Below are 20142 nucleotides of genomic sequence, written 5' to 3'. Positions count from 1 at the left end.
TCTGCCGTTAATGAGAATATAATTTTGTTTGTTTATCAACTCTCGGCTCTGTCTTGTTCTTTGGGCCACAGCCGGCGTCCGCTGGCGCACCAATAAGGACCACTTCTAAATTGTCCACGCTTTCGTGGTGCGGTTCGGGGGGCCGATACTTCGGCTCTTGGAATTAGCCCGGCGATCGCCTCCCTAATAAGCGGGACAGGTGGGACACACGCGTGTGCTGTTAAGATAAAGAAAGAGGGTGCGGGTGTGCAAGGAGCGTGTTAAATCGTATGTTCATGATTCTGCTGCTCGCTTTTAACGCATGCGCAGTGGTTTTGTATGGAATACCACCTCTTTTTCAAATAAACTTCAGTCTTAAGTCCTGTCTCGTCTTGCGTTACTTTCTTCTTGTGCTCGCGTTTGAAGCTTGCTGACACCCTTCCCTACACATTGTGCATCAAAACGTCCAGCAAACCACGCTGCTGAATGGGTGGTAAGTGAAATGAAGTCTCGTTTTGTAACAAAAACTGTTTATTAGAAATAGTTGAAGTGTACCTAAAAGAAATGTGTACAGATGCCTCTACAGAGCAGGCGTGCCTTGATTGTAGACGTGATTTTCAAACCATCGGTCCGGTAAATAGTTACAAAGTCGTAACACAGCGTCAACTTGAAGCATTGATGAATGACAATCTGAAAAAAAAATAGAGAGGGACGTCGAACGCCATTTTTGTAGCACAAGACGGTGACATAGCATGAATTCATGAATATAGATTGGGAATATAGGTACAAGTCGCGAATGTGCCAGCTCAAAACGTAAAGAGATATCATTCTCGACGGAAGCTTCAACTCCTGAAAAAGTTTTGCCTAGTGTATATAGTACTACGACTGCGAAGGAACCGTTTCACAGAGGTAAGGACAGGACAATGAACGTGCCTTTTATCTGGCAAGATGTTCATTACGTCTCGCTTGAATTCCGTTTAACATATGTCATATTGTCACAATGCAGAAACAACAGCAGTCTAATCCAGGAAACTCATTTTAATTGTACCAGAACACTGGCAAACTGATCGGAAGAAAACTTCGTCTTCTTCTCTCGCTGCGCGTGTTCTTCGTTGTTCTCTTGCTGCTGCATATTCAATGTGGCATTTGCCCCTCTCCAGAGAGCAGCGTCCCGATGCTCTTCTACAAGACACGGTGTAGTAGATGTATGGTGTAAATCAGTCCAAAAAGTAGGGCTTCATTCGCACAACGTGCACGATTTCTGGTTTTCACTGTTGAGTTGTTGAGGGGCTGTCAGGAACGACCACGTAATTAACGTCGCTCAGGCGTTGTAAAACTATGTAGGGGCCAAAATACTTCTTCAGCAATTTTTCAGACAGTCCCCGGTGGTGGATAGGACTCCATACCCAGACTTTGTCGCCGGCCCGATAGACGACATGTCGGTGTCGCAGATTATAACGTTGGGCGCCATAATTTTGCTGCTGGGTGATTCGGACGTGCGCAAGCTGCCTCGCTTCTTCTGCTCGTTGGATAAAAGATGCAGCGTCCAAATCGATGTCGATGCAGTCGTGCAGTAACATGGCGTCAAGCATCGTCGTCACTTCACGGCCATGAAGGAGACTGAACGGCGTTCTTCGTGTAGTTTCTTGCTGCGCTTTATTATAGGCGAACGTGATGTACGGTAGAATGTCGTCCCAGTTCTTGTGATCCACGTCAACGTATATACTGAAAATGTTGGCAATAGTCTTGTTGAGGCGTTCTGTGTAGCCGTTGGTTTGTGGATGATAGGAAGTGGTTTTCCGGTGGGCTGTTCCACTGAGCTCAAGCACTGCCTTCAGGAGCGCGGCTGTGAAAGCGGCACCTCGATCCGTTATTATGATTGTTGGAGCACCGTGCCTCAGGACGATATTTTCTACGAACAATCGTGCGGTTTCAACGGCGGTGCCACTTGACAAAGCCTTTGTTTCCGTATAGCGCGTAAGATAATCAGTGGCGACTATTACCCACTTGTTGCCAGCATGGGAAGTCGGATATGGTCCAAGGAGATCCATTCCAATTTGGGCAAAAGGTACCGTGGGCACTTGAATTGGTTGTAATAGTCCAGCTGGTTTTAACGGTGGCGATTTTCGTCGTTGGCAATCGAGGCACGTGCGCAAATAATGCTTCACAATAGCTGGAAGTCTTGGCCAGTAGTATTTCTTTTGGATTCTGGCCAATGTGCGTGTGTATCCGAGATGACCAGACCTTGGCTCATCGTGGCAAGCACAAAGTATCTTCTCACGAAGTGACGTCGGAACGACAAGTAGGTGGGTGCTTCCTCTGGGAGAAGAGTTCTTCTTATAGAGAACGTAAGCAGAATGACGGCAGGCTCCTTGCAAATATTCTAGGGACGGTTGTTGTCCGGCCATTCAAAAATTCAATAAGGGGAAGCAACTCACTGTCTTCTTTCTGCTTGCACAAAATCGTAGTGGTGTCAACGACTTTTACAAACGCCATGCTGTCATCTTCTGTGTCATCGTCGCGCTTTATCGGTGACCTTGATAAGGAATTGGCGTCGGCGTGCTGCCGTCCGGACTTATACATGACCGTCATATCAAACTCTTGAAGGCGTAAGCTCCACCGTGCGAGCCGACCAGACGGGTCTTTCAAGTTGGTCAGCCAGCAGAGGGAATGATGGTCGCTGACTACGTAGAAGGAACGACCATAGAGGTACGGACGAAACTTCATAACCGCCCATACGACAGCAAGACACTCTTTTTCCGTTGTGGAGTAGTTGGACTTGGTGCGGAAAAGCGTCCTACAAGCATATGCGATCACACGCTCGGCTGAGTCTTGCCACTGGACGAGTACAACGCCTAAACCCACGTTGCTTGCATCTGTATGGACCATGGTAGGAGCATCCTCATCAAAGTGAGCAAGCACAGGCGGAGTCTGCAGGCGTTGTCGGACATCGTCAAATGCCCCCTGTTGTTCGTCGCGCAATGTGAACTAAACGTCTTCTCTTGTGAGTCGTGTTAACGGCGAGGCTATGTGGGAGAAATTGGCAATAAACCTTCAGTAGTATGCGCATAGGCGAAGGAAACCCTTGACTGCTTTTTTGTCTTTTGGTACCGGAAATTTTCTGACGGCCGCTATCTTATCGGGATCAGGTCGAACACCTTCATGGCCCACCACATGGCCTAAAAATTGAAGCTCCTTGAAACTGAAATGACACCTCGGGTTTCAGTGTCAGGCCGGCAGACCTTATTGCCCTGAATACCGATAGCAGCCTGCTCAGGTGTTCCTCAAATGTTTTTGAAAAAACAATGACGTCGTCCAGATAGACCAGACATGTCTGCCATTTAAGGCGTGACAGAACGGTATTCATCAGTCTCTGAAATGTTGCGGGGACTGAGCATAATCTGAATGGCAAGACTTTAAATTCATAAAGCCCGTCAGGCGTTACAAAAGCCGTTTTTTCTCTATCTCGCTTGTTGACCTCAATTTGCTAATATCCACTTTTGAGGTCCATTGACGAAACGTAGCGTGAACCTCAGCTTGTCGAGTGAATCATCGATGCGCGGTAATGGGTATACGTCTTTCTTTATCACACGGTTCAGCTTGCGGTAGTCGGCACAAAATCACAAGCTTCCGTCTTTATTTTTAACCAGCACTACCGGCGGTGCCCAAAGACTTCTTGACGGCTGGATGACGTCATCATCGAGCATTTTCTTCACATGTTCCTGGATTGCTTCACGCTCTTTCGGTGCTACGCGGTATGGGTTCTGTCGTATTGGCCTTGCCGTCTCCTCTGTTATTATCCGATGCTTCGTCAGTGGCGTTTGATTGACCCTCTATGTCGATGAAAAACAGTCTTTGAACTGGTGAAGAAGATCTACTAGACGCTGTCTCTGCGCTGGTGACAAATCCGAGCTTACGTCAATAGGTGGTGGGGCTGACGTGGCTTGTGGCTCGTCCTGTTGTACTAAACAGCACTCGCGAATTTCGGTGACCTCGTCGAAGTAGGCAACTGTAGTGCCTTGTGTAATGTGTTGTCGCTCGTTGGTAAAATTCGTCAACAGAACCTCTGCTTCACCGCACACAACATTGACGATACTTCTGGCAATTGCAACACCGTGAGAGAGTAGGAGCGTCAATAGTTGTTCAGCGATTCCTTCTCCAGTATTCTGCTCGCTGCACGTGACTGAAACAAGGCGGCACGATAACAGAGGTACGGTCACATCGTCAATGACTCGGAGGAATTTTCGGTGTAGCGCTGCGCTTTGATACGCTGAAAAGGTCAGTACACCGTCCGGAATATTGATGATGGCACCATATTCACGCAAGAAATCCATCCCCAAGATTGCCTGTTTGCAACACTCAGAAAGGATAACAAAAGTTGCGAGGAAAGATGCATCCCCTATCTTCATTCTTGTGGTGCACTTTCCTTTAAGTGTGAGTAGCTGCCCTCCAGCTCCTCTAATCTGTGGTCCTGTGCATTCCATTCTAACCTTCCTGAGCGTGTCTGCCAGACTCTCACTCATTATTGAGAAGTCCGCGCCAGTGTCGACCAATGCCATGACGTCATGTCCGTCAATCGTAATTGCAACTTCGGCAGTAACAACCCAATTTTTCGTCGATTCATTGAAAATGTGTGTCTCTTCCCTCGGCAGTAATGAGGAATTTTCAGCACTTCGACGATTCGCAACCTCCCTCCCTGAGGTCGCTGCTTTTAGTTTCCCCGGCGTGGACTAGGAGATATCCCTCTTGGCATGTCAGTGGTGCTCCGTCTAGAGGATGAATAATAACGCCCAGGAGAGGGTGAGTGTGACCGAAACCCAGGAGGAACATCCCGCGGGGTCATGACGCTCGTGTCGACGTCAGGTGTTTCGTTGAAATGGCGCCGAGGAACCGTAGAAGGAAACCCTTGGTACCCTGCGGCACGATACGGGCAATACCGAACGATGTGGCCTGCTTCGCCACAGAGAAAGCACAGGGGCCTATGATCAGGGGTACGCCAGATGTCAGTTTTGCGAAGTGGTGGCCGCCTCGGCATCGAAGTTTCTCTGTAGTACCAAGGCGCTGTCGGCGGATGTTGCTGGTGGTACTGATGTGGTGTCGGCACGTTCGCTGGCTTTCGGTGGACTACGTCTGCATAGCTTGCTCTGGGAGTGCTCGTGTTCGGCTCAGGAAGCGAGAGCGCTTGCCTGATCTCTTGGCGTACAACTTCCGTTACTGAGGCGATCGCGCATTCATTCCGTTTGGCGACGAGTTTCTTGACCTCTTCTTGTACGATTTCTCGTATTAGTTGGCGCAAAGAACCTTCGTCGGGTGCTGTTGCTGTGGTAGTGGCTGCCACGCTGATCGGTGCACTGTGGGTTGGGCTGTCATAATGACGATAACGTAGATGCAGTGCGCGTTCGATAGATGTCTCCTCCTTGGAGAATTTATCCACACTTGTAGGCGGGTTTCGTACGAGACCAGCGAACAGCTGCTCCTTAACGCCCCGCATGAGGTGGCTAACCTTTTTGGCTTCGGGCATATTAGGATCTGCTCGACGAAATAGCCGCGTCATGTCCTCAACAAACATCGTAACGGATTCAATTGGTTTCTGAATCCGTGACTCGAGGAGACGCTGTGTGATTTCTCGTCTTTCAGTGCTCGCGAACGTGTCGAGAAACTTCTGCCGGAACTCGTCCCAAGACGACCACACGCGATTCGTGAACCACGTTCGGGCTCCGTCTTGAAGCGGAAAATAAACGTAGCCCAATTTCTGTGTGGTGTTCCAACCGTTACCATTCGCTGTGTGCTCGAATTCCTCAAGCCAGTCATGTGCATCCTCATATGCGTTTCCGTGGAAGTCAACCGGAAGTCGAGGGTTCAAAACAGTCACCTGTGTCGTGCTTGGGCTGGACATGTTGGGGCCAGTACTTCCAGGCGCCGTCATGCTTTCTGGCACAGTCACGCTTTCCGGCAATGGACCAAACTCCGGGCTGAGGCCTAACAGGCGCCGGCTGCTGCGGGGAACGGGGGTGTCGATGCACGGAAGTCTTTCTTGACCAGATGCGGGGCTGTTGTCAGGCGTCCTGAACACGTACCCAGCGCCTCCACCAGTGTCACAATGCAGAAACAGCAGCAGTCGAATCCAGGAAACTCACTTTAATTGTACCAGAACACTGGCAAACTGATCGGAAGAGAACCTCGTCTTCTCTCGCTGCGCGTGTTCTTCGTTGTTCTCTTGGTGCTGCATATTCAATGTGGCAATATTATAGCTGTAATTAGTGATGTTTAAGAATAAACACTTTCTGGGTATTACAAAGAAGTTCTCTTCCGCGCAAGTGACGTTTCAAATAAGATGGCGGTGGAGCCTGTGCCCCAAATTGGGGTCTCGTCATAATACAAATGTAGGTTTTACCCCAACGCCACCATTCAGCATGTGTATACTGGAAAATAAATTGAACTGCATTGAACTCTGTGAGTGAACTTGCTCACAAACGAAAGACCACAGCCGCGGCTGAAATTCACGCCACTCGTCAAGCTCAGCGCGTTTGCGATATGGTGGGCCGAAATAGAATCCTAGACTAGTGAAAGCTGTTTACAGAAGCGTTCAGACGCCGCTGTACATATATGATGGTGATTTAGCCGGTTAATCGATAATTCAGCTCAAGACAATATTTATGTAATGCGAAGGGCAGCATCTCCGGAGTTGATTTAATTCCCTGTTTGGAAAACATCGACAGCGATCTTTGCGGGAAGGATCTACAGAGAAAGAGAGGTGTGCCAAGGGGTTTCCTCTGTGCAAGAGACCATGCACAGAATGAATAGGTAAACGGCGAAAACGTCAGGAGAGGTTTATCTCGGCTGTGTCAGTATATACGTAGCGTGAGCTATATATGGACAAATGGATGGACGAACTAGTAAGTGGGCTCACGCGAATCAAGTGCCAGCCCACAAGTGACGCGTCACATCAGGAGCTTCCAGGTCTTCTCAGGCGCGCCAGCTGTGAGCTGTGTGTTATCATCACTGCTCCTCGGGCATGTGCAGAACTGCTGTCGACGAGCCACGCGAAACTGCTCAACTTCGACCAGTGTACGTTACGCTACAAAAAAAAAGAGAAATAGAACGGAAGTGGTGTTCTTCAAAGTGTGTGCAATACGCTCATCAAGAGACAGCCTGTCTGGATTGATTAACATGAAAGCTCTCCCTATTTATTGGAACACGCAGCATCTCGCACAGCGAAAGTGCGTGTTGTGGTAGTTCCGCTCAGGGAGGTATAGCTGCCTCACCCGAAATAGCCTTAGTCCTAATTCAACTGACTGTACACAGGCGTGCAGGCAGACATCATCAATGGCCAGGATTCGAAGGACTGCGTCTGACTTACAATCCTGGACAGATTTGTTGACTGCCGTCCACATTTAGGATGACCATCGTGCAACGTGGCAGCACTCCCCGCATGACCGTGTGTGAAACTGTAGCAGCGCATGCGCGGGGTGTGCGCCTGCACACTGCCGGTCTAGTCTGCACCTGCGCTCGCGAAAGAAGCGCGCGCAGGTGCAGTCTATAGCCCGGCTATCTTCTAGCCATTATAGCCCGGCCGTGGCTTGCGCTCCTTGGATTCGATGCGTGGCCGCGCCGGATGTAATGGCGCTCCACAGAACGCGGCCACGCTGAGCCGTGTTCAACCTAAGAACGAACAACACTGTTCTTTCCTACCAGATGCATGTAACTCGAGCGCTTTCTGTGGGGATTTCATTTTGCTGCGCAACTTCAGTTCAGGCATGGCCGCTACATAGTATTTATCCAGCGGCCGCGGCTGGTTCTTTTTATCCAGCGGCCGCGGCTCAGGTATATATACCCTGTGACCCACATAGACTTGTAATCTACAGTCGTGGTCAGTATAACTTGCAACACGTGAGCACGTGGCCTCGCATGCTGAAGAATTGCTCATCACTTCAACTTATTTTCATTTCCACATTTAAATTTTGCTCATTAAAGCTTTCTAGTTTGGAATAAGTTCCAACATCATTTAGTGCTTTTGGAGCGTGTAAGGCCACGCCTCCCTGCGTTGCAACTTACAAGTCGTACTGAGCACGACTACATACAAGTACGTGAGCACGCGCTATATGTATTTTAATATGTGCAAGTCCACGCGTGTATTAATCTGCACTTAAGTCGTCTGGGTATATAGTCCAATTATTGGCGTATCGCTGACTCCTCCTATGAATCACAGACGCCTGAAGATGTTCTTGTTTACAATCACCGTGCGACGATGTATGTGCGACCGACATTTAACAGGGTTGGAAATTTGGTGGAAAGCATGAGTATATAGTACATGAATTTTCCTAGTCTTCACGCTTGTGGCTTCAAACGCACATATGGCTTTGTTTATTGTTGTTTTGGCTTTCATTTCGGAAAAAAAGAATGACATGTTGGGAATCTTGAGAGCCGATTTCAATTGGCCGCCAATAAATGTGGGAAAATGCGATTTCAGACCTTTTGTTAGCTATATTAGCTATAGGCCACACGGAGCTGAAAGAACGACGTTGATTCAAATAAATATGTACTACCTATCACTCCCACGCTGGCTGATTCTCCGTGCGTTGCAGCTTACATAGGCATTAACGCCAGATTTTTATGTACTGAACTGTTGTGTAACTCTATGGTCTTTACCAGCGTACACAAGACGACTAGTGGTTCAACCGATACCACAGCGCCAATAGGCACCTGCAAGAAATTAGGGTTAGGGTGCTGATGTATCCAAGTGCTAACTTACCGAATAAGATTAGCCGATTTCAAAGGTGGAGACTGTAATCACATTGTTACCATCGCTGGCGAACGTGGCAGTGGGATTTCTGCTGAACTAGGGGCTGCTGCTTGCAGGTTCCCGTGGTCTATTTTATTTTCCAAGGCCTGGAAGGGTGCTTTTAGTTCTTCAATAACCTGAAACAAAATAATTTATTCGTCCATAATTCAATGCAACTATAGCGTGCATTTATTACGTTCAAACCCGGCTAGATCCTTGATTTTTTTTCTTCTCACTGCACTCGTTAGTGTTTACGGATATCGGTGGTGGTGGCGGCAGTGCTCAGCCATGCAACCAAAGTCGGTCGTTTCGTTGATGTTGTAAGACGTTTCGTCACGAAAATTGAACGATTTTCTTGCCTCGTAGAAACGGACTTCTAGAGCGGAGCTCTTAAAGTCGAGCTTGAACCATCTTTCTCAGTGTATGACTAGTAGGTTCTGACCTCAATAACGTGACATGCTCGTCAGTTGTATCCTTCTTAAAGTTATTTACGGCGTCGTATATTCGAGAACAAAGCACACGTAAAAAATACACTGATAAAGTGATTGCTAATAATTAATCAAGCCGCCATGCGTGGCTCATATTCGCTTTGGAGATGAGGGCACAAGCCAGCGATGTTAAGAACCATGCTCTCGGTACTTGTGTCAATAAAGACACTTAAATATGGCATTAAGGTCACCTCGAGGTTCCTCCATACGAAGAGAAACACGTTGCTTACCGGGGCATTTCGGCGTTGCAAGGAACACCGGCGAAAGGCCGACTCACCTCAGCAAAGGGTTGGAGTTTGTTCATTAGGTTGTTCAACCTTGCCGGGGGCAGGCTACCATGCACTTGCCATAATAGGCGCATCAAATGTCTTGGTGGGGTCTTAGTCATCTGTAAAAAAAAGAAAGCGGTGTTCGGAAAGCAGTGATATAAATAAAATTCACATTGGGCGAAAAAGTCTAGTTTTTGAATGTAACTCAATAACTTGCTTTTCATTTCTGAAGTATGCCTTGGTATATGAAGCAGTTAATATGTCGCACATTTACGCGAAAGTCTCATATGCATCCTCAAACTCAGAAATCGGCATCAACGCCGGCACCAACACGAGCAAGGCGAAAAAAAGCAGAAAAATGATTTCATATGTGGCGGAAATTCGTGACGTCATATGGACTTAGAAGTGTGGCAGCTTGGGCTAGTTGGTATGGCATGACGATAGTTATAGCGCGAGGACAAAACGACGACACAGAGACAAGAAGGACACGTGTCCTTCGTGTCCTTCTTGTCTCTGTGTCATACTTTTGTTCTTGCGCTATAACTATTGTCATGTCATATGGACGTCTTTTTATCACATAGCGTGACGTCACAGGATGATGTCCTCGCATCACATGACATTGTTGCTTGATCAGAGGTGTGTAGATCTCAGAGGCAGTGCAAAAATCAAGTGAATTGCAGAAAGCTTTGGATGTCTCCAATACCGGAGGCTGTGAAAAAAACCACCTTAGATTCAGAGAGCTTTGGGTGTGGTGCGGGCAATGATCAATACATCGGCTGAGAAGACATTGAGAAAAAAATTATAGCAGTGACCCAGCTCGGCTATGCCAGAATGTACGTAGCGTGAGCTACGGTTGTTGGAAAGGTGACGAACGAACGAACCACGGACGGACGGACGGATGGATGTACGAACGGAGTAGTGAGTGATCTCACGTGTGTCAAGCTCCAGCCGACTAGTGACAAGTCACTCCAGGAGCTTCCAGGCCTTCGGCGCGCCAGCTGTGCGCCATGTGACGTCACTACTCCTGGCACTTCGCCGAACTGCTCACCGTAGGTCCTCGCGAAACTGCTCAACCTCGGCTTAAACTGCTTACGCTACAAAAATTGTGTCTACATACCGCGCACTGCGTAAAAGACGAACTTCTTTGAGATGAAGGACGAGACTTTTAAGTAGTGCACAATAACGTAATGATGAATAGCTATCAACTCGCCGAAGCAAGCACCAATATAAGTTATACAAAAATTAGCGTGGCTTGCACTAAGTACGGAAGGCTAGGTCACAGGTAAACTGATAGAAAGCTACACAGCTGGCCTCGGCTCGGCTATCTGTTACCCGCTCAACTTTTCCCAACCCAATAGCTGTACTATAACATCTATTACTTCTTGCTCTGTTTTAGCTTTGTAGAGCGTAGCTATAAGGTGACCGTTCCTACGTCGAGCGGCGTCGCCGTCGTTTAAACCGGCAGAGCGAACGAAGACGAAAGACAGCGAACGCGGAGCGCAGTGGAAGGTGCATTTTCCCCCATTTTTATAACGTAGTTCTGCGTGCATTACGCCAAGATACGACTGCATACGATTACAGCACATGACAGGCCTAACCCCTTGTTCCGTAGGTAACGATGCCAGGAGGTCGAAGTTTTCGTAGCCGTCCACTACACCGTCTCTCGCGAATCACCATTTGCTAGTTTTGGGCGCAAAACACCAGCAATTATCATTACCTTTTTGGCATGCCTGTTGCTTTTCTGTGTGTCGCCTTTCAGAGCACTGCTTTTCAGTCCGCGGAGGAAGAAGTCGTCGAATACGACCATGCAGAAGTCTTCTCTTGCAAAATGGTGAGCCATGTTTGCCAAGTGGCAAACCAGGCTGTGCAGGAACGGGTCCCTGTAGGCGCGGTGGCCTTCCGTCTCTGCCAGAGTGCCCAGCACCCGCACCAGGCCCGTATGGTCACGCTGTCGTGCTGCGTGGCAGTGCGTATGCTGTTAGGTTTGATCGGGCCTGTTTAGACAAGGCCAGCCATGACCGAGCTGTAAAGGCGCTAGCGTTTCGTCTTATGGCCTCCGCAGTCGAGTTCAACGCAATGGTATGTCTTAGTGTTTTTTCGTGGTTAGAGACATTTCTTCGTGGTTAGACATGTTTTCGTGGTTAGGGACCGAAACATAACATCAAAGACGGCTCGTGCCAATACACTCTCCGAAATCAATCCAGACCAGTTCCCCTTTTCGCACACGCTACGAAAAATGCCTTTTAAAGTACAAGATACCAACAATATTTCGCAAGTTTTTACGTATGGTATCGACTTCGAAATGCCTTAACGTAAATTAAAGAGACATATGCGAAATCTGTTGTTCAACATATAGCAAGTGCTCAAATGGCACCATCTGTCTTTGGAAATCATGTTTTTTACATTTTATATTTGTATAAAATTGTTTGTTTTCATGCCTGTGCGTACACGATTTATGTGACCCATGTATATGCGTGTGTTTACTTTGGTTACTAAAAATAAAAATAAGCTCTCCTGTTGGCCTATGTACAGTAAATTACGCGATATTTTTGATTTTTAAAATGTCGAATACTCTTGAACGGGTCTTTGGGATCTCTCAACGTGTCTCCGAATTCTTTTCGCTTGAGGACCTCCGACTTTAAATTGTCGGAGGTCTTGACTTGACCTGGTAGCTCACACCGTCAGAATTATACCTGGCGTAACTCTACGAAAGACTGACGTAAGGAAACACGGCGACTCTAGGGAGCGAAGTTATTTCGGTGCTGTTTGTCGCTTCAGCACTAATTATGTAAGCGGCGAAAGCACAGCATGCTCAAGAGTGTGAGTCGCCTACATATTTGCCCCTATATAGTGCGTGTGGCCGTGCCCTTTTGAGCAAAGTCCCCTCTTGCTGCCTGAGCGACGCAGCCTCCTCACTACACACATCGGCACCATTTCACGCTCCTTCTCTCAACGGAGCTGCTCGGTGCCTCTTTGCTCGAGCAGCACCTGTCTGCAGGTTTTGCTCGCATACACAAAACACAACACGCGGGGGAGAAGGCAGATGTTATTTTTTGGAGCATATATGTAACATGACGGCAACAGAAACGGCACAAGTGCACGTGAATGTCCGTATATTCACTACCGCAGAACAATCTGGCATCACACGACGTAATGATGACACACGCCAAGAGCGCAACAATTTCCTTCCCATTGTTAAAAAAATACTTTCTTGGAAATTAACTGCTGCCATCTGACTTAGACGGCGAAAAACCAATGTTTTATACAGTGTTGCGCCCATATAACGTGAAAAGCTGAATAACATCCAAGACCTCATAAAATCTGATGTTGAACAAATAGTTTATCGACACCATTATTTAACGTACTACGACGCACTTTACCCTCGCGAAGTAGCATGAACGTTCTCAATTTACCAGCTTGAATAATAAAAAGGTGTTCGTCTTATAAATGGCCTTCGAAGATTGTTGAGGCCAGATAAATAGCTGATTGGTGATGTAAATGCGTACATATGCACAGCTAGCATTAAGGGTACTGTATAGAAGCATTTAAGAATAATCATTAACACATACGCGGAAGATAACACTGTGACAGGAGTACTTGACTAGCTGTATTCGGCTATTTGTTATACACATGACACATTAAAACGCTTTGGCCTAGAAAGAGTTTTTCTAATTCGGTCATGCTTTTAATAAAAGTAGTTTAAAAAGAGGCGTTCTTGACTGAAGTAGCCAGCTTCCACGATTACACACAAGTACATAACAGCAACGCAAGTTGGTGGTTACCAAGAAATAATGATGAACCTCAGTGAACTTTCAAAACTGAAATCATAGACGACCGCTAAAGGCCAATTTCTCGGGCTTAGATGAAGATGAAAGTACTACAGGTGGTCGAAATTTTGTCCCCCTTAAATACAGCGTACGTATTATAATACTGCGTTTTTTTGGTACTTAAAGTTTTGAAACCTATTATACTTATGGTGATTTTTATTATTATAGTCTCTTGAATACTAACCGAGATGTAAAACGTAGAATAATACCAGCGTACTGGCAAGGGCGTTCCCCTTAACGTACTCTTGGAATGCGTCAGGAATGGGTTCCGAGGGATCGGCAGTTGCGCTGGGTGAACCCTCATCATTCTCTTTCAGCTGGGAACTCAGAAGTCGCATCTGAAAAATAATCAAAAAACAACAAATCGGGCATTTGAATTAAGGTAATGGAATTTCATACCCAAGACCAGGTTCCTGTGGAGCGGTACGTTTGCCGTGAAGTCTTATTGGAACTGTGTGTGTAACAGTATACTCCGCGTTCAGACAGTCGTATAACAAATAACTCATCTGACTTTTACATAATGTTGCAAGCACAACGTGACGCGTTTTTTTTTGTAATTCAATCAGCTCGCGTCCTCTGGCCACTTCTGAAAGCTGCGGTGAGTGCTTTCAGTGAGCGCAGTTTTTCTGTTAAGTTCTTCGCACATGAATTGTGGTCGCTAGCTGATAGTTAGAATTTGCAATACTTCATTCTATAATTTGCGGCGTTCGATATAACAAAATTTGACGCTATTTGCTTACTTACTGCTTAAGCACTTTATATGTCACCATGTGCTGCATGCACGTAAAAATGATCAGTTTCTGTAATGTTACGACGTACGCCAAACTTTAAAGAACACTGAAGGGAACCTATTCGGTTTAGATTGATAGTGTTTTCCGAAGACTCTAAAGCCGTGAATTGTACAACCACACGCTCATTATTGGGTATTATCCAAGGTCAAAGTACCATTTTTATGCATAGCGCCGAAACCTGCACGTGTGATGTTTCGAATTTCAAAGTGCGTTTGTCGCATTTCGCCAACATGGGCTCGACGAAATTTTCCGAAACTCGGTAAGTTCACATTCACTTATTGAGAGCTACGTAGGTCCTTGTAAACACCGTCAAAAATTCAGGGCGTCACGAAGCTCGGTGCAGGAATTTCAAGATGGCGTCGCTATTCGCATCTCTTTTTGTGTGTGTGTGTGATAGCGCAGGAATTGTGAAAAGGTAATTTAGTAAAAGCAGAAAAATCGTTTTCCTCTTTTGCGTTCATTTAATCTACTACATGGTATGCAAGCAGACTGGTGAGCAGAAGGCATCAATTTGTCGACCATTGGCTGTTTGCATCTGGGTTGTGCGGGAGGTGAGACACATCTACGTAAAACGTAGATGTGTCTCACGCATAGCTGCAAACATGTACTGCGCATATCTTGCGCAGCCTGTGTGCGGCGCAACTCTAAAGCAGTAACCAATCTCACCTGGTCATCAATCATGAGGCACATCAGCGCTGGAATAAACCTGGTGAACAGTTGCACGTCCTGCAGCCAAAAGTACCACTAAAATTAGGCACCGAGAATCTTTAACCATGTGCATAGAAATAATGTACCCGTGAAATAGGTCTATGCATACAGCGACTTCAATCTAAGCCAGCGGCTCTGAAGCATGTTAGTGTCAAGGAACCCTGCTAAGCTACATAAAGTGCGAAGGAACCCCCTCCCAGCGAGCTTTTTTCATCATTTTCAATAAATTCAAATGCAAGTGTATATAAAAAAGTTTATGCACTAACATGCAGCCTTCAGACTTTCCGCGCACGTTAGCGGCACCTATCTTCGAACAACCGATATGGGCATTGTTGTAATATGATAATTGAGGGCTCACAAAATTTAAGCCACTATGCGTCCCGTTTTCGGACTCTGGCCAGCTACAAACTGCTGGCGGGATTTATTGTGCAGCTCGGGCGTTTCTCTTACGCTATGAGATGTGCCCGTTGACGCTCGCGCGTCAATAAGGAGGTTCCCTAGATGAATCACTCCTGGGGGTCACCATCTAAGTGAGTCGAGTGGGTGAGTGCGGAACCAAGGAAAATTTATCAGCGGCTCGTGGAACCCCGAGGAGGGGCCTTGAGAACCTTATGTACCGGGGAACCACCTTTGAGGACCCCTGATCTAAGTGTTAGGTTACAAGGCCTTAAGACACCTAAAAAATTCCACTTCGTAAGCTCTTTGCTGTTCGAGCTTTTTTCTAAGAAAATAATCTTAGTGTACATTATATGGTGAATGTATGACTCGAAATTTACCTTTTCTTGTTGGCGTATGCTAAGGATACTCGGTACACGTGCTGTGCGATACTGCTCAGGATGGTTATATTTCTGTCATATAAAGTGTAACTGTGCAAAGACTGTTTGCTTTCTTGGGGCTGTCGTTTTCGCTTGCTGTGTCCGGTACTTTGCTGCATATACCTTTTTTTATATTTCAATAGCTCGATATCAATATTGGTATAGACCTTATATACTGCTTCCAAGATGATGATGGCGAACTATTTTATTACAGTATAAATGCAATTGGGCCCACCTTCGACATTATCATCAACCATGAAAAACGAAACTTATTAAAACTGCCAATAAAAATTGGAATAACAAATTTTATCATGTATAAGTAAGGGTATACATAGCGCACCACGACAAGGACACACAAAAAAAGAGACACGCGCACATACACAGCGCTAGTGTCTCTTTTTGTGTCCTTGTCATGGTGCGCTAAGTATACCCTTATAAATGATGAATCCCAATCAACTAGCCCCGCAACGTGCCTTAGCAAACAAATTTTAACGTGTTACATGAAGTTTCAGAAAAAAAGTATTGCCTGACATTATTCGGTGTATATCCAACATAGTCTCTCGCTCATGTCAACGAAACACGAATTTCGTAACGGTAACTTTGGCCTACCAAAACTGCCTGTATTCTCGCTGCTCACAGCCTCATCTAATAATCTCAAATCACATTTCTATGAAAAGGCTTAATGCTCGACTCACCAGCGCTGGCTCGGCGTAGACTTTGGTGTTCAACATTTTCCATGCCTCATTTCCCAAAGCCAGCATACGCAGCAACAGCACCAAGACATGGTTGCCCTGTATATACGTGAATAATGTGAATGTTTGCGATTGCAGCGTCACGTTCGCCAACACTTGCTGCTGGGCGAGTGCGTTCGTGTTTGAAGGATAAACTGGTACGCGCATATTGCACTTAAGGACCCAGTGATAGAGAAACGTGGACAAGCATACATTTGAATGTGATTTTAGTTTTCGTCACCGGCAATATGCCCATTAAAGGGCGCTGAAACACTTTTTTCAGTAACTATGGAATTAATTCACCGGAAAAGCGTGTTGTCTGACAAATTCAACGCCGCAGAAATTTTAAGAATCCGTCCAGTACCAGCGGAGTTACAAAGATTTGTCACACGCTGCGATCGCATTGTCTCTGCTCTCGTCCCGACGAAAGCGCTGGAAGATGAGCAGGGAGGGATGGGAGTGGCAAACAAAAAATGTCACGCGTGCCTCGTGACCTTAAGCAGTTTTTTTTCTTTTTTTTTCTCCTTCAAATACGTGGCTTTTTCAGTAGATCTCGCGCGCACGCGTGGACTAGTGACGGCCTCCCGCGGCGATCTCTGTAACGACCGAGCGTGCCATGTTCCAATCAGCCAATGGCTAATAGATGGGCTTGCTACGAGTGATTCCTGGGCTTATTGCGTGATTTGTCGGGAGAAGAGAAAGCAATTTTTAACTAATTTTCATAATTTATTGGGAATTCCAGACCGCGTGCTGCGCTATAATATTTGGCTCACGTGTTGTCGGGAGCGTCTACTATTAATCGGCAGCATTTTCTGACCATGCTCAAAAAGTGTTGCAGGGCCCCTTGAAGGAACGAAAATGCACGATTAAGGACTCGTTTTTTTTGTTAGACACAATATTAACGAGAACAGACTGTAATACTAGGGAAGCTATAGGGGATATTATTAGAACTAAATGTAATGTAAATGTAAAGAAAAAAAAGTGAACGAAAAGGTGTCGTGGGCAGTGACCGCGAACCCGTGACCTTTGAATGACGCGTCTGACGCTCTACCAGCTCAACTACCTGCGGGTCAGCAGCCGAATACCTTAGCCACTAGACCACCGTGGCGGGGCACCGTTTAAATATATATCTTTCTGAATCGTGGAAATACAAAAGTAATGTTTATCTGACTGCTATAGAAGCGGCGCCTACTGGGGCGATTATTGCCCTAAACCTGACATGAGCTCAGTGTACAGGAGTATGCATATCCAATGTTTATTGCCTTGTTATTACATTAGATAGCCAGCACTGCGAATACAATGGACATTCAGCCGGCATTACGCCTTCATAATGTGTTTTATCTTCAAATGAATTTCAAGGCCTGGTGTGCGAATACCCGACTTCTACGCAGAATGCTTGGGTTTGACCTGCTGGGACCATGGTTCTTATTCTCCGCATTCATCGGGTTAACGCTGCCGCTGTAAGCCTTTTTTTATTGCATTCGCATCTAATTTTGCAATGTCTGTTCTCGTCATTCATGGGCAGATGTAAACTGTCAATCACTTGTAGCAGATATCTTCAGCCGCGGCTCGTGGAATATGTGACACACGTCTGGAGGAGAAGGTTTGACGACGTACACGACATGATTTTCATGTTATTCATGTCACGAGCAGCAAGTCGTATTCGTTAAACCCTCGTGCCCTCCTATGCAAACTTTAGTGTAAAGCAAGTTAACCAGTCGATCACGAGAGCACCTAGACGTAGGCTACCAGACGCCAGATATAGCCATGTATAAACACTCAAAATGATTTGGTCCGCAAAAAAAAGCTTCACATTTAAAATTTGTTTCTCTATCGAATATTGAAAGCGAAATGCAGACAACGCTTTTTATACATTGCCTGTCACAGACGCAAGGCAACGCTTGCGTCTGTGACACTTCGATTTCTTTATTCGTGAGTAAGATGTTTTTTTTTGTCTTTTTTGAGTGACTTGCTATTTATGTGCTCGGTAACAATTTGGCCATTCTTGTTTACACATGCATGATAAAGCGTATGTATTGAAGAATGGCGAAGCATCAAGGCCGTTGAAAGTTTGCGCATGGCCATGTTTTTTTGTAAGATCGTCCTCTTGTGTAATTTGTGCATACAAAGTGAGACGTTTTTTGTGTGTGTGTAAAGGAGCAAAATGCAGAAACGTAAACTATGCCAAATTTCACGCTAGCGTGAAGCATCTTACAGTATTTCTCAATTTCAGAGCACTTGCAATCAAAAAGAGGTTATCCCCAATTGTCCCGTCAACTTAAAAAAATAGTTACGAAGAAAAAATAGCCCCGCCACGGTGGTCTAGTGGCTAAGGTACTCGGCTGCTGACCCGCAGGTCACGGGATCTAATTCCGGCTGTGGCGGCTGTATTTCCGATGAAGGCGGAAATGTTGTAGGCCCGTGTACTCAGATTTGGGTGCACGTTAAAGAACCCCAGGTGCTCAAAATTTCCGGGGCCCTCCACTACGGCGTCTCTCATAATCATATGGTGGTTTTGGGACGTTAAACCCCACAAATAAATCAATTAACGAAGAAAAAAATATGCCATATTTTTCACCTGTTTAAATAAACTGAGCCAGGTACATAAGCTAGCAGTGCATCAATAATTGTGACTCAAAACAACCAACGTGGCCGCCATCCAATCTGTTTTATGTCATAGTTGCTTTCCTACCGTGTTTTGTTCCTTAATTAGTTATTTTTTTTCCGGGCGAGTCGGTTCTTACAGAAGGACATGGTGTCGTAAGGCAAAACTCGAATGTGAAGAGAAAGAGCCCAATTTTCTAATTTATCTTTGTCTTTTAGTGTTTTTCGTTTTAATTTTAGCGCTACAGCATTACGTTCTTATTGCGTCCCAAGACGGTATACGAGAAATAGACGACAACTGAAATGAAGGCGCCGCGGCGGTCTAGTGGTTATGGCACTTAACTGATAACCCGAAGGTCGCGGGATCGAATCCCGGCGGCGGCGGCTGCATTTTCGATGGAGGCGGAAATGTTCGAGGTCAATGTACTTAAGTTTGGGTACACGCGTTAAAGATCCCCTGGTGTTCGAAACTACCAGAGCCCTCCACTACGTCGTCTCTCATAACCATATCCTGGTCTTGGGACGTTAAACCACCGATATTATCAGATGAAATGGAGATATTGGCAACCGATATATTCTATTAGAAAATAAGTGGTCCGAAGCGACGTGCACATGGCATAAAAAAAAGCTAGAAAGAAGAGCCGAAGCTATTTTGAAGGCAATGGACAGATGACAGGAGCAAGAAAACGCTGCCTAAAGTCCAGAACCGTGCACCTTTTGCCCGGAACGACTAGTCACACTACAGGTCTAATCATACGCGTATAGCCATAACACATGTGCAGGAAAGGAAACTACTAGTAGAAGTGCGAGGGTGGTGTTAATTTTGTCGTAAAATATTCCTGTGTCATTCATTGACGGTGATTCAGGCTACTTTTACGAACTAATTCGGGCCCTAGTGAAGTGTCACGATTTATAACAGCCAAATCGGATTTTTATTCCTGAATATCGACGACAGATTATAGCTGTAGTATAGAGCTGAGGCGTTTTGGTAACGTAGGTACACAGGAAAAAGATTAATGGGCGAGGCACAGCCACATTGTCAGCAGCGAAAAAAAAGCGTTTTTTTTTTCAGTTTTGGTGAAAGTGCACTTGTCAATTTAAAAAAAAACTACGCAATTTACATTCTGAAGTATACGTTTACGATATAC

The 20142-nt window shown here is 46.0% G+C and overlaps 1 protein-coding gene across 1 annotated transcript in view; it reads right to left on the bottom strand.

Annotated features, from left to right (window-relative positions):
- Nucleotides 1-539: 539 nt before the first annotated feature.
- Nucleotides 540-20142, bottom strand: part of LOC119181601 (negative elongation factor B) — a 44207-nt gene continuing 24604 nt past the window's right edge. The window contains exons 6-12 of the mRNA XM_075874811.1: nucleotides 16355-16450; nucleotides 14803-14862; nucleotides 13530-13683; nucleotides 11236-11474; nucleotides 9527-9637; nucleotides 8732-8898; nucleotides 540-669 (exon numbers count right to left, since the gene is read on the bottom strand). Of these exons, the coding sequence (XP_075730926.1) occupies nucleotides 8770-8898; nucleotides 9527-9637; nucleotides 11236-11474; nucleotides 13530-13683; nucleotides 14803-14862; nucleotides 16355-16450 (789 nt within the window). The 3' untranslated portion in view covers nucleotides 540-669; nucleotides 8732-8769. The remainder of the gene's footprint in view (nucleotides 670-8731; nucleotides 8899-9526; nucleotides 9638-11235; nucleotides 11475-13529; nucleotides 13684-14802; nucleotides 14863-16354; nucleotides 16451-20142) is intronic.

Source organism: Rhipicephalus microplus, chromosome 10, assembly GCF_043290135.1.
Source record: "Rhipicephalus microplus isolate Deutch F79 chromosome 10, USDA_Rmic, whole genome shotgun sequence".
Lineage (NCBI taxonomy): Eukaryota > Metazoa > Arthropoda > Arachnida > Ixodida > Ixodidae > Rhipicephalus > Rhipicephalus microplus.
Note: the sequence above shows the minus strand (reverse complement) of the source record. Positions and strands in the feature narration are given on the sequence as shown.